The sequence below is a fragment of the Styela clava genome, chromosome 11, assembly GCF_964204865.1.
Source record: "Styela clava chromosome 11, kaStyClav1.hap1.2, whole genome shotgun sequence".
In the NCBI taxonomy this organism is placed as follows: domain Eukaryota; kingdom Metazoa; phylum Chordata; class Ascidiacea; order Stolidobranchia; family Styelidae; genus Styela; species Styela clava.
Window position 1 is genome coordinate 10,495,929 of NC_135260.1, and position 10,889 is coordinate 10,506,817.

Sequence of the window (10,889 nt, forward strand, 5' to 3'; positions counted from 1 at the left end):
ATAATAAATAAATAAACGCTGGAGTTGTGCATGATAGTTTAATTTGCGCTACGTATAAAAGGGGGGAGGCGGAATTTTTAAAAGCGTCGAAAGCTGAGAAATGTATGCGCTAATGAAAAAAAATCAAATACCAGATATGTTGTTTATTTTATCTAAATTATGTCCAAATTTCATAGAATTCCAAGCTACAGCAGGCAGTCCGTAGTCGTTTTTAGCAGTAGCAGTATTCCAACACGGCGTAACAGTACTTAGCAGACGTGAAGCGTACATTATTTTGGCGCGAAATAGTCGATTTTGTAACATTCCTAATTCATGACAGCAACGTTTTGATAACAGCTAAACTCAGGATAGTTGTCTAGATATAGAAATCTTGTATATTTGTTTTCCTATGATGTTTTTGATCTATATTCTGCGATATAGATAGAATTAAAAAATATTCAAGTCTTCAGAAATGTAGTATATATTCTGTTAAATAAATTGGATGAATTTCCCAACTTTTGTGAATTTATTTTATTGCATTGACAAAAATATTCATCCGGCCCGTTTCAACCCAGTTTGAGTCATACCCGGCCCGCGGTCAAAAAAGTTTGGTGACCCCTGGGTTATAGTAACCTAATTTGTCCCTTGTATTTATATTTTATGAATGATTATCGTCATATTTTTCTGAACACAGGACCAAAGAAGATTGAGCTACCTGTCACTCCCCATTCTTAGCGTAATACAAATTACATTGAAAAGATGCCTGCGTTCATTATAAAACACATTATTCTAGTTTCAACGATTTCCTTTGATAAACTCTAGTTATTTTATTCGTTTCCCCGTACTAGCATAATGAAACGTTAGTTCGTGACTTGACTTACGGGACAGAGAACAAAATCTCGGTATTATTTTCGGAAGGACTGACCATATTTTATGACTTAATCTTGGATTGCTAGTGTAGAACATATGTATTTGTATTTTATGGTGATGACAAATGATATGACATGAGTTAAAATCATAATCGTGTATTATACAATCTTATCCACCCAACCGCCTGAATCTTTCTATCTTAATGTTCATAAATGGAACCGTTCGACCTCAAGTCTTATCATTTGCTGATCTGAGGCTTGATATCAAGCTCCTTCTCTGGGATTGCATAATTAGAAGTAATCACGCCTTCTTTACAGTTTAAGCTATAATATGCGTGATATTGTTTTTAGTGACATGCTGTTCATTCAACAGAAACTATCACCTTTTGCCATGTATTTATTGAGTAAATCACAGACAAACAAGAATTTTGAAATAAGCGTGATTTAAAAAAGTACTCGCTCACGAATAAATATTATTGTTACGTGGAGAAATTTGTTCAATAATGGAACTTTCCGAGGGGGGAGTGATTAATCTAGTACCCTTCAAATCTTTGTGAACAATTTCAATTCAGTTCTGTGATATCCGATGATTTCGGCACGTTTTATCAAATCTAATGATAATAAAATGATGATTTATAGTTTAATTCCGTCATACTTTGAACCAAACCATACCAATTTACACGCATTACCGGGTGTCTCAAAAAATGCCGTGTCCCATTTATTCCACTAGTCACACCTGTCCTACGTGCCCCATGTGTCTCACTTCACTTGTAAGTGGGACACGACATTTCCAAGACACCTCGCATTACCCATAATTTTTAGTGATTGTTCCTTGTTACCGACATTTTTTTTATTTACAGATATATTATCGACTTTTTCCGACCTATACTTCAACTATCAGAAGAGTTAGAACTAACAGATATCCGAGAATTTGTTCTTCGCCGTACGATTGAAAAGTTTGATGATTTCGTGGACAGCATTATTTTTGTTCAATTGACAGAAAAAGAAATTCAAGTAAGTTAAAGTTTTTTGCCGGATTTTGAATGAAAGTTCCGAGCGCTCCAAAAATTTCCGATCCATCTCATATGTACGGTATAAAGGTAATTTTAGGACCAACGATCGCTCAGTATAGGTAACATATGCCAGAGAAACCAGGACGTTTAAATACGATAACCAGCTACAAAAACTGAATATAGGCTCCTACATTTTTGATATTTTCTCAAATTAGTCAAATTTTATCTTTTCGGATTATTCAAAGTTTCAATACCTGATATGTTGAAGGATACAGAAAAATGAAAACAATTTTTTTTTCGTAAATTTGCAATTATTGCAGCAAAATCATCATTTATGCCAGACTTTGTCGAGTATGGACTTTGCTTATGGATTTTAGAAGCTTCGATTTCAATAGAGATGTGATAGGTTGAGGTTTGATACAGTTTGCATGGTTAGGTATTACTGAGCTAATTATGGCTTGTTATTATTCTGTTTTGCATGATAGGTTGTTTTCTATTTTTTAGATTCTTGTAGACAACAGGCGGGGTTGTGTATCGGACGGAGTAGTTATACCAGAAGTTGAAATGTTTAATGGAATATTAAAATGGGAAAAACATGTAAGTCAACCATGCCATGATAATACAACTATACCTAAATATCAATCTTAGCTATGAATAGAATTATTGCGAACTATAATCAATGGGATTCTCTTATTTGCATTTTACCAGAATTTCCACCTCATTTAATAAAGTTTACATTGAAAATATACTCGATGTTATTAAAGTCTCACTGCATTTGAGATTTTCGATGCTTATTACTACTCCTAAAAATAAAATAAAAACAGAAAAAATGCCTAGTATTTTCGCGTCACGATTTCTATATTCTAAAGCGCTTTATTTCAGAAATATTATTTCAGGTGGCATAATTCATAACATGTCATATATTACGTCTATTTATACCTGTTTCTGAACTAAATACTATGAGTTACTTACTGCAGGGATAATACTCTACTCGATAGTGAAGAGGCTGTGTAGACATGTAGAAATTATTCGAGAAAACTTAGAGACACATTGATTTCATCTTGATACTTCAAATCAATTGATTACATTTTTAAACGCGGAATTCTCAAAGAATCTAATATATGATGACTTCACAGTTTATTATCACCAAAATCATGCAGTCGTAAAACTGTTGAAGATTTAGATACAAATTAGGGCATATTTATTTATATGTGCGTTTATTCGTCTCGTGATGATACGAAATATACTCAAGATGGCAATAATAGAAACACTACAGACGGAATGTATGCACAAAACCATACTGACCTATAAAAATATTCACTACACGACCCAAAACACATATTTCAGATGCCTACCATATAAATGCTAAGTAAAGTTAACAGACCGTTATTTATATTTGTAACAGAACCACAAGGAAAGAGAAGAATACGCAAGACAATTGTTACGGCATTTGCATTATCATAAGATACCCAAGACTACGTTATCGGGATATGTTATCACTCATGAACTTGTTTCCGGAGATAAACAATTGATGAGTAATGTTGAACTCTTTTCACTATTGAGTGTATTAAAAATGCATTGTTAAAATTGGCATAAGGCCCAGTGGTTCTCAAACTTTTAAGCCGCGCTCATTTTTTAGAATTTGTCAAGTCTCGCGTCCCACCGCAACAATAAGTAGCTAACAATATGCTACAAATGACAGACAATGGGGCAAAAATATGTCTTATTCAAAAAACACGTTGAAACACGTGGAGGAGACGTAAATATCCGAAATAAAGAAATGCAAATATCCAAAATACGACGCGCAGGATCGAATCTAACAAATATTTTTACTTTTAAATTAGCTTCACTTACCCTCAAAAAATTGTCTACTCTTCCCCTTGTGGAAGCGCGCCCCATCGTTTAAGAACCACTAGACAGGCCATGGGTGAAAAAATTTAGCCATTGTTACGTAATAATGTGGAAAAACGAAACATTTGCTATAGCTCAGTCTCAAATGTGTCCGCGGAGCGTTGGAATGAGTCCGCAACGAGTCAGAAAATCAACGAGGAATAAATTTTTTTTCTGGTAGGTGTCAATGGTGGCAACCCTAATTTTCTGAATTGAAAAGCGGCAATACAAAAAACTGAAAATATAACGGAGTTTTGTATTATGATAGTCCGCGACCGATTAAAAACGCTATTTTAGACATTGCAAATCGCAAAATTTCGGGGGCTACCGTAGTATACGTACCAGGGGGGCATTTTTCCCCAGGATTCCTTGCTTTACTGCCTCCGCATTGGTACGTACAGTAGCCTACTAGAGCGCCGTAAGTGTTGTAGGAACAGCTCAGATTTGTCGAATTCACAAAAATGCGAATCAAAACAAAATATAATTGGGCACTTTACCACGCATTCTTGTGTCCACGGATTGTCATGGTATTTTCTGAGAGTTTTGCTTTTATTTCCTCAACACAACCGCAGATTAAATTTATCAGAATTAAGTTAGTAATAAAGCAAGAAGATGAATATGTATTTTTGATTTACTAATATAAAGTCGGCTATTTTAATGAACGCGTAAATTGCGGCGAATTTCCGATTTTGAAATTCGTTAAAATTCTGTTATGTTTGGTTTTATTGCTTCTTCACAGAGAGTACGGTTGCAATAAACGCACATTGAGTCCGCAAAGGTTTTCGCCGGTGAGAAAATAGTCCGCGACCAAAAAAAGGTTGGGAAACGCTGCTATAGCTAGATATCCTAAAATCGTAAATATTTACTAAGGTTTCATAGTTTTGTTTTATTATAATATAGCCTACATTTGAGTGCCATCAATACGGTTAAATAGTCATATGATTTCGTACGACATTCTGTTATTGTATCTAATTATTGAATAATAGAATATAATGGAGTAAAATACGGAACTTCCAAGAACTAATGATAGACTTTAGATATTAATTTAAACAACAATTATATTCTAAGTACTAAATAAATTAATGCTATTTTGTATTCTAATTCAGTGACACCCAACTTTTTTTATATACATCCTCTTCATTTTATGTACATATATTTATTTCCCAAATTCCCATGTAAAATATTTTTAACTAGAGAAATAGTGACAGTATGCAACGAGGTTATCGTAGACCAAGTCTAATACAGTGGCGTTCAACATTTTTGTGTGCCATATACCCATCTTTAGACATCTAGCTCGGCCACACAAAAATTTTAGTTTTCCCATGTACACGAATTAAAAAATTCGCACAATGAAAAACCTTACAGTAATAAAGGGCATATCGGCGAAAATTGAACGCAGAGACAAGAGCAAAAAAACATTATGTATTCTTACGTATGTGAGCGCTTTTTCAAACATAAACTGTCGGTTTACGATTTTATGCCTGATGGGGAAAAGTATGAGTGTTGGCAAGGGACACACAAATAGCTTAGCGGTGCGAGTTGTGGCCCAAGGACCGCCTGTTGGCAGTGAATTAATGAAATATCACGACGCGCAGTTTCAGAACTATAGTGTGGGAACAAGTAAGTCTTTATATAAACCACTGGCAGTAAATATCTTGTGTAGCTGCCATAAGAGTCAAACCCGATGTCACTATTGCCGCTCTATATTCCAACAGTCCATTTGGAGGAGGTCACTAAAAGGCGATTGGGGCGATATGTCCATCCCTGCTCTTGAATTACTCGCTTTAGGGGACTTCCTTTTTTATGACTCTTTAGTTCCACATGTGGCCGTGTTAGATTTCTGTCTTCTCCATGGATTTTTCTTTCCAATTTGCTTTTTAATTTTTCAAAACATTAGCCAGCATCGAAGAAGTTCTTGGTGCCGACAAAAAGAAAATTCTCCAACGACTCAGGCAAAGAACATTATCCCAAGGCCACGAAGATGGCAATGAATTAAATGGTGATATCATGTCCAGCAACGGGTCTGGAGATGGACCTGTGTTCCCAACACAACCTTGCTTACTCGTCTGCGGAGGAAGACTGTTTGATCAAATGTCAGCGCAAGTAAGTTACATTTATTGCAAGCTGCTCAAAACATATTGTATGCTAAAATTTTGCTTTTGAAGTCTGATGTTTAAACCGGATTACTCTGGTTCCTAATAATTTTTCTATCTTCAAGATTCACAGTTACATACTTGGAACAAATATTGAATAGACAATCGAAAATTTTGTTGACTTGATCAGGCAGAAATATAAGTCGAAGAAGCTGGTAATTTCAATAAATATATTACTTTATAATTATAGAGACTCCCTTTATTTTAGGTGCTTCAGCTAAGTGGAAATTCATGGCACGAAGTTTCTCGTATTCCAACTGTTCTATCTCACCACGGTGCTACTGTAATTGACAATTCATTGTATATTGCTGGAGGGGAAGACACCACTATTTCTGGGTGTCATAGCATCCCAAATCTATGGAAATATGACCCCCATCCCAGACATGAGTGGACGATGCAACCGGATATGAATCACAGCAGGTATGGCTACAAATTTAGAGAATTCTCAATGAAAATAAATTGAAATTTTTGTTTGCAAACAATGTGTTGATAGATAGATGAAGTAATCCATAAACTCTAGATCAGTGCTCTTCAACCGGGTATACGGAATACCCAAGTGTATACCGAACAATAAGTTGGGTATACAACTGATAAAGGGTATACGAAGGGTGTACAGTCTAAGTCAGGGACTCCAAACTCTAATATAATAAATTATAAAATATTCAAGCAACAACAACAACGCAAACGCAGCGCATATGAAATATAAAATGTCATTTATGCAAAGAACCGACGTGGGTACATTGTTACATCACATATTATATAGATATTGCGGTCACGTGTCTGGGTTGGTGATTTCGGCTGCCATGCACTTTGTTTAATTTACGTTGAACATTATCCCCGTTGACGCTAAGACCGTCAATCAAATTTATAACTTGCGGACACTAGCTTATTAGATTGCATGATAATATTGCAGTGCAATATGTGCTTAAAATTCAATGATTATTTAAGCCTCAAATGAACATTGGTATTTGTAAGGTATACAAAGTTCTTGAAAAATTGTGAAAGGTATACCACAATAAAAAAGGTTGAAGAACACTGCTCTAGATGAACTAATGACATGTATGATATTACTTTATCTAACAATCTATGCGAAGTGTCAATGGCACTTATATCCCTCGTAGGTTGGGATGATAAACATATAGTTAGTTACTGGACAAGAAGTAGGCCTATGAGGCCTATGGGTCGTTTCGCTAAATTGTTGTTGTTGCTGTGTAAAAACGCTTTTCCAGACTCTGGTCTTCTTTTTTACATTTGTTTTAGTCCGATATTTCGATACTCCCGTAGTATGTGTACCAGGGTAGGGTTAGGGCATAATTTTATTCCGATTTTCCTTATTTTAGTTCTATTACGAGTTCGGAGACTGTCTGTGTTAGCCAAGTCAATATATCCCCTGCCCATAGGTTTCATTCCCCGTACACAACTTTATGTAAAGTAGGAAAACAAAATTAGTTACCTCCATATTGGTACACATACTTCTGGAGGGCCGATATTTCAACCCAATTTTGCTGTTTTACTTTGAATTCGTGGGAACACTTTTTGACGCATGGGAACACTGTATTCTTCCACGCTTGTCCGCCTACGAACTCGATGCTCGGTTAAGGCCTAAAGTAAACGGTACCGACTTTCGTGTCCATATATTTGTGCATCACTCTCTTTTCGTTAGAATCATAACAGTAGCAGGAATAAATCTCGTTTAAATGGACGCTTCCCGCTACCGTCAGAGTGACTATAGAATCAAGCCCAATCATAAAATATTATAATCAAATTAAAAAATGGTAAATTCTTGAGTTGAACCGATGATTTCTCCGGTACACTATAACATAACTTTTATTTTCTCAGATCTTACTTTCATTTGGATTCTCTCAACGACTATTTATTTGCCTTCGGTGGAAAAAGTGGTAAAATAGTCAGAAGTTCTGTTGAAAAATTCAACGTGGCAGCAAAAAAGTATGGAATATACTCAAAAAATATAACCTAGTAGATCGTTCAACGAAACGGACATCAAAAACATCAAAATTTGCATCAAAATTTGCAGGACAGTCCTGAATTCCATTATACAGTGGCAGAGTCAAAATTTACTCGTGGACGACAAGAATTTTCCTGATCTCTCATTGAGTGTAAAAGGAGCACAAATTTTTCGTGATTTTGCACACCCATTCCCTGGCCCAGTGGTGTGCAACCTGCGGCCCAAATGTGGCGCACAAGAAATTGCGGCCCGCGAAAATGTGCGAAACGACTTTTAATTAGGTTTAATCTGGCACGTCCGATCTCTTTGCGCTGCAAAACCCATACCTGAGTCTATTTTATTATCTCTTTTCTATACCTATGTTTTTTTTGTACCTGTAACTACTAAAAAGCCTATGTTAAATAATGGTGCGGCCCGCGGTTTAACCGAGTTATTTGCTGCTTTAGCCTAAAAACGAATGTAACACTTATTCTAATTTTATCGTGATAGCATCCCACTGTTCATATATGATTTTCAATCTAACATAATTGGTACTAGGTGTAAATTTTTGGCGCTATTTTGGTGTCCTTTGATTCTCAGACCCTTTTTCTTAGATGGGAATTCGTGGCTTCACTCAAGACACCACGCCACTCACACGCGGGATGTGCTCACAAAAATATGCTTTATGTGAATGGCGGGATCGTGGGAAAGCATTCGAGTGTGGATATGCTAAGGTATGTAGTATGTACAGGACCGGCCTTAGGCAACTGCTACCTATGCGCCGCAGTGAGCCTCGCACTTTTTCATTGGCCCGTGCTTGTCTTAGGCGTAATTATCAAATTTAACCAGACTTTTTAAGACTCTTGAAGTGAAATCACTATTATTTTATATAAACGCCTCATTTTCGTTAATTATCCTTATTTCTACTCAAAATGAGTCCCGCGCAATCTGTTTAGCATGGGGGCATCGCATGGATCTGCCCTGAGTGTGTGATGCAGATTGGTCAAATTATTATTCATAAATATGCTTAAATGTTACTTCTCTAAATCTACTTTTAAGCCACTCTGTATATTAATAAACGTGATATAAACTTAAAATTGATATAAAGTGAGAATGATTATACTGAAATGAACTATATATTAGTGAAATATGAAGAACTGATTCAACAGTAGGCTTGAATCGAAATCGATGTTTCCATGAGCATGGGCTTATTTGTTTTTTTTTGCAACAATGATCAATCGGGAATAACATAAAGATGACTCAAAAATTAACTAGCTAAATTTTTTTAAATTGAAAATCAAAAAATTTGCAATGGTGAATTTTGCAAAAATTCGTATGGGTCAAGGGTCAAGTACATCACGTGCTTCAACCATGCCCCTAGTGTTTTGCATGCCCATTGATTCTTGATCTTAGTGGTTTCATAACTACCTTTTGAGGATATTTTCAGATTGGACGCTATTGCCAATCACTGGACTACGATGTCACCGATGCGCTGCGCCCGCAGTCGCCACAGCATGACTCCAGTACGAGACAGAATTTACGTTATAGGTGGCGAAGATGATTCCTTAGGTGTCACCAGATCATCGTCCATAGCTATAGAATGCTATACACCTGAATATGATCAATGGCATAGTGTGGCGCTGAAGATACCAGTTCAGGTAATACGATGTTTTATTGAAATCGCATCCACGGTGTTATATTGCAATAGCAGGACCACTGTTCTCTGCTCCCATTTATATGAAAATTTATACTCGGAGCACATTTGTGTTACTGTAGAATTTCATATTTATCCCACTTCTGGGTAAAGCCAAATTTATATCCTAATCGATGAGTGAATGACTTGATAGTATTATGCTCCAAGCGCATCAAAGTAAGTCGGAACATACACGCGGCCATAATTCACGGTATTCGCATGTGTGAATATTTGATATGACTTTGAAGTGACGGCGATTCTCTGTTCCCAGTAAGGCATGGACTAGTACAAATAGCCACCGCCCGCGTTTACGGAGTTGGGAAAATTTACACCTAACGTCGCCTCCAAACTCGAAGCTATTTAATACTATACGCAGTGTTTACACAACATTTCTACAAATTAATTCTTTGCCAGAGGCCTTGTTGTGATACATACGTTACGTGTATTATGACTTAACCATAATTACCATTGTTAAATTCTCAATATTTTTATTGACAACTCTAAAACAGAGCGACGGAGAATTTGGATGTACCGAATTAGACGGACACATATTTGTTGCGGGAGGTTGTAAGAGTCAACTTGCAGAACACAGAGCAGAAGTATCTTCCTACGACCCAGAGGAAGATCGCTGGGAAGTCAAACCGAAATTGCCAAGAAGATTAAGAGGGTCAACGTGTGTTGTTCTTAACATGATAGCGTAATTGTTTAGTCACCACTATAGTCCTAGGATTTTGTATTTGAATGGGTATATACATTTTATTTTGTCCTGAACATTGGTCTTGAATGTATAATATCACTTCGCCCTCAAATAATTTAATCCTTCGCGTGTCTCAAAAATGCAGGGTCCCTAATGCACTACTTGTCACATGCCTCGCTCTTTTCCCATACTCGGGTGTTTTAAAAATGTCACTTTCTTGTCTCGCTTATCCAATTTTTGTGTTACTTGCATCACGTGTTCTACACGACATACAAGTGGGATAAACTGGTGAGATAATTTAGACACGATATTTCCTAAATGCAGCAATTTTCCCATAAAAGCTATTCGTTGAAAGCTTGTTTACGTTAAAACTGCCATAGCTATATTTTATTACATATATATATAAATATGTACATAAAATTTATGTTTATTCTCTTTACCATTATATCAAAGTGTTATAGCACATATCCGAGTTAAATTTTTTGATTATTTTGCTTATCAACCTTTGTTTTTTTTTCAATACATTGTATTTTGTTATACGATTTGCTTTTAAATGTGTATTAATAAAATATATAGTTTGTAATTATAGTTTGAAATATTTATGACATAATTCTCCCTTTGGGAGTGGTAAATCACAACTTAATCTCTAT

The 10,889-nt window shown here is 35.9% G+C and overlaps 1 protein-coding gene across 1 annotated transcript in view; it reads left to right on the forward strand.

Moving 5' to 3' along the window:
• Nucleotides 1–10,857, forward strand: part of LOC120347156 (kelch-like protein 13) — a 30,312-nt gene extending 19,455 nt beyond the window's left edge. The window contains exons 5-13 of the mRNA XM_039417029.2: nucleotides 1,709–1,862; nucleotides 2,366–2,458; nucleotides 3,267–3,396; nucleotides 5,649–5,854; nucleotides 6,113–6,324; nucleotides 7,744–7,851; nucleotides 8,464–8,583; nucleotides 9,297–9,507; nucleotides 10,052–10,857. Coding sequence (XP_039272963.2) covers nucleotides 1,709–1,862; nucleotides 2,366–2,458; nucleotides 3,267–3,396; nucleotides 5,649–5,854; nucleotides 6,113–6,324; nucleotides 7,744–7,851; nucleotides 8,464–8,583; nucleotides 9,297–9,507; nucleotides 10,052–10,243 — 1,426 coding nt within the window. The 3' untranslated portion in view covers nucleotides 10,244–10,857. The remainder of the gene's footprint in view (nucleotides 1–1,708; nucleotides 1,863–2,365; nucleotides 2,459–3,266; nucleotides 3,397–5,648; nucleotides 5,855–6,112; nucleotides 6,325–7,743; nucleotides 7,852–8,463; nucleotides 8,584–9,296; nucleotides 9,508–10,051) is intronic.
• The last annotated feature ends 32 nt before the right edge of the window (nucleotides 10,858–10,889 follow it).